Here is a 2,480-nt window from a genome sequence, read left to right as displayed (position 1 = left end):
GATTATGACCCATGACCACACCTCTGCTTCCCAAGATCCCAGGAGGAATGGGCGTCTTGTGGTCAAAGTGGGTTACAAAGGTCACAGAGGACCTGAGGAGTCACGGGCGGGGGGTGGCCAAGAGGGCCTATGGGCTCAGAGTGACCAGTAGGGGTACTGTGGGCTCAAATGAGGTCACCAGGTCACTGGGTCACATGGTGGTCATGCTGTCACCTTCACAGCTGTTCCAGGAAATCCCGGGGGACCCCGGGGTCCCGGGTCCCCCAACGGCCCACGAGATCCAGGGGGACCCTGATGGAAGAGACAAGGTATAAAGCACAATCCCATAGACCCCCATTCTCTCCCACCCCCCCGTAGGTTCCCCCCACCACCATGCTCTAGAACTTACCGGAGGTCCAGGGTCCCCTTTCTGCCCAGGAAGCCCTGGGCCCTCGCCTCCAATGACTTGTCCAGGCTCTCCCTGCAGGATAGAGAACAGCAGGCAGGATTCAGGGTATGGGAACCCTGAGGTGGGAGAAGCCCCAGAGGTCCCCAGCTATTCCTCATGATGCCTTAGGCCCTGCACAGTGTCAGGCTGGGGGGCAACTCTGCTCCCCCCGGGACATCCAGCTTGGTTCCCTCCCCTCCGTCCTTCACCTACCGGCTCCCCCTTTGGGCCTCGAGGTCCTCGCTCTCCCTGAGGGCAAAAGAGCAAAGGGTGATGTCTGATCTCAGCGCGTTTCAGTTTGGGCCCCCACAGGCCAATCCCACTCCACCACCCCGGGTCCCCACACCGCAGAAAGAGCTCTGGGAAAACGCCAAGAGGGAGAAAAACTTACTGGTTCTCCACGAGGGCCGGCCCACCCTGGGGAGCCCTATAAACAGAAGCCAGAGTCAGAACAGTCAGACCACCTCACCCACTCAAGCAAAGTGTCCCATCATGTGAACTGCGAGGGCAAGGCTTACTCACCTTCGGACCAGGGGCTCCAGGAGTCCCAGGGCGGCCAGGGCTGCCTGGAGGCCCATCTGCCCCAGGGAAGCCCTAAGGAGACAAAGAGGTCAGAGCAGGAAGGGACCCTCCCTCAGTGCCCCTGGTTCGCTGGAGGGGTGCTGACTGACTGTTCTTCACCTGGACCCCTCACCCCACAGGCTCAAGTGCTATTGGGGATGGAGCCGTGGGGCCAAGATGCTGCCCCTGAGCTGAAGGGAGCCAAACCCCAGGCACAGGGGCAGTGATGAGGCCAGGGCCTTCCGTGCCTTGAGGACTTCGAACTTCCACCCAGGCTCTCCGGGGCCCTCGAAACCCCACTGGCCCCCTCCACTTCAGACCCTTCCCCAAAGTCTCTGCCGCAGTCTATCACATTCACTTAGGCTTCCAGAAATACTCTGAAGCTTCGAGGATTGTCTTAGGGGAACCTCAGTGGTCTCTACACTCACCCTCTCGCCCTTCGCAGAAGCACTTCCAGGAGGTCCCTGGGGGCCAGGAGCACCAATCCTGCCCTGCGAGGAGAGAGCAGGTGAGGGGACACTTCGCTACTCGGGGTGTAGACGACAGGCGTGGGGAGGCACTCACCGGGAGGCCGGGGGGGCCAGGAGGCCCGGCTTGTCCTTTCAGGCCCTAGGAAAGGTGATCAGTGAGTCCTCTGCTGCTGGCCTCCCCTGCCCCACTGGGACCCCCAACCCATTCTCTACCCCCCATCGGAGCCACTCACCATCTGTCCGGGTTCCCCCTTCTGGCCCTGGGGAAAGACAAGTCGAGTGAGGGTCAGAGTGGCTTGCCCCAAGAGTGGCCCTCACTCACACTCTCAACCCTGGACACTCACCTTTGGACAATGCACTGAGCAAGGCTCTGGCTGTGGCTGTGGATACAGGGTCTCCTTGAGGTCAGGCAGTTCAACCCAGAGCCCCCAGACCCATTCTTCTCCACCACCTAGTCCCCCAGATGCCCCTTCCAAACCTGCGTGGTCAAGGCTGTCTGACACAGGGCTGCTGCCAGACTACTGACGGCCCGCTCCAAGCTCAGACCATCATCCACGGCGAAGAAGGTCTGGGAAGGGTCCATGCCAGGCACCAAGCGACGCAGCTGCTCTGGGTCAGCTCCCGCCAGCCCCAGCATCATCACTCTGAGCCCTAAGGAGTGGTCCAGCAGCCTTCATGATGACCCTGCCGGGGCCAAGGCTGCTCCCAGGTCCCATTCCCACCAGCCCTGGTCCTCACCAGCAGCCTGGGCCTCACGGATAGAGTTGAAGATGTCACCTCTCAAGGGCTCATCCACCAGGAGAACCATCACCCCCGGCACATGCCGGCGGCGTCCAGGCGCATCTGGTGCCAGCAGGTATCTGTGGGCTGTAACCACGGCTGTGCCTGGGAGAAAGGACATGTCAGAACCCAGGGGCACCGAGCTCCCCAAGGGAGAGCCCCAAGAGTCCATGTCCATTGGAGTCCTTACCCAGGTTGTTCCCACTTGGGTCCGTGTAGGGGATGTTGCGGATCTTCTGCAG

At 61.3% G+C, this 2,480-nt stretch overlaps 1 protein-coding gene across 1 annotated transcript in view; it reads right to left on the bottom strand.

Moving 5' to 3' along the window:
- COL7A1 (collagen, type VII, alpha 1) overlaps positions 1 to 2,480 on the bottom strand; it is a 30,946-nt gene that overhangs the window by 19,462 nt on the left and 9,004 nt on the right. Inside the window, 12 exon segments of the mRNA XM_010851905.1 lie at positions 214 to 291; positions 389 to 460; positions 641 to 676; positions 819 to 854; positions 950 to 1,021; positions 1,417 to 1,479; positions 1,553 to 1,597; positions 1,692 to 1,718; positions 1,803 to 1,838; positions 1,937 to 2,109; positions 2,197 to 2,343; positions 2,429 to 2,480. The exon segment at positions 2,429 to 2,480 is cut by the window's right edge and continues 19 nt beyond it. Of these exon segments, the coding sequence (XP_010850207.1) occupies positions 214 to 291; positions 389 to 460; positions 641 to 676; positions 819 to 854; positions 950 to 1,021; positions 1,417 to 1,479; positions 1,553 to 1,597; positions 1,692 to 1,718; positions 1,803 to 1,838; positions 1,937 to 2,109; positions 2,197 to 2,343; positions 2,429 to 2,480 (837 nt within the window).

This window comes from Bison bison, unplaced genomic scaffold (genome assembly GCF_000754665.1).
Source record: "Bison bison bison isolate TAMUID 2011002044 unplaced genomic scaffold, Bison_UMD1.0 scf7180017864304, whole genome shotgun sequence".
Classification (NCBI taxonomy): domain Eukaryota; kingdom Metazoa; phylum Chordata; class Mammalia; order Artiodactyla; family Bovidae; genus Bison; species Bison bison.
This window is presented reverse-complemented; position numbering and strand designations above follow the sequence as displayed.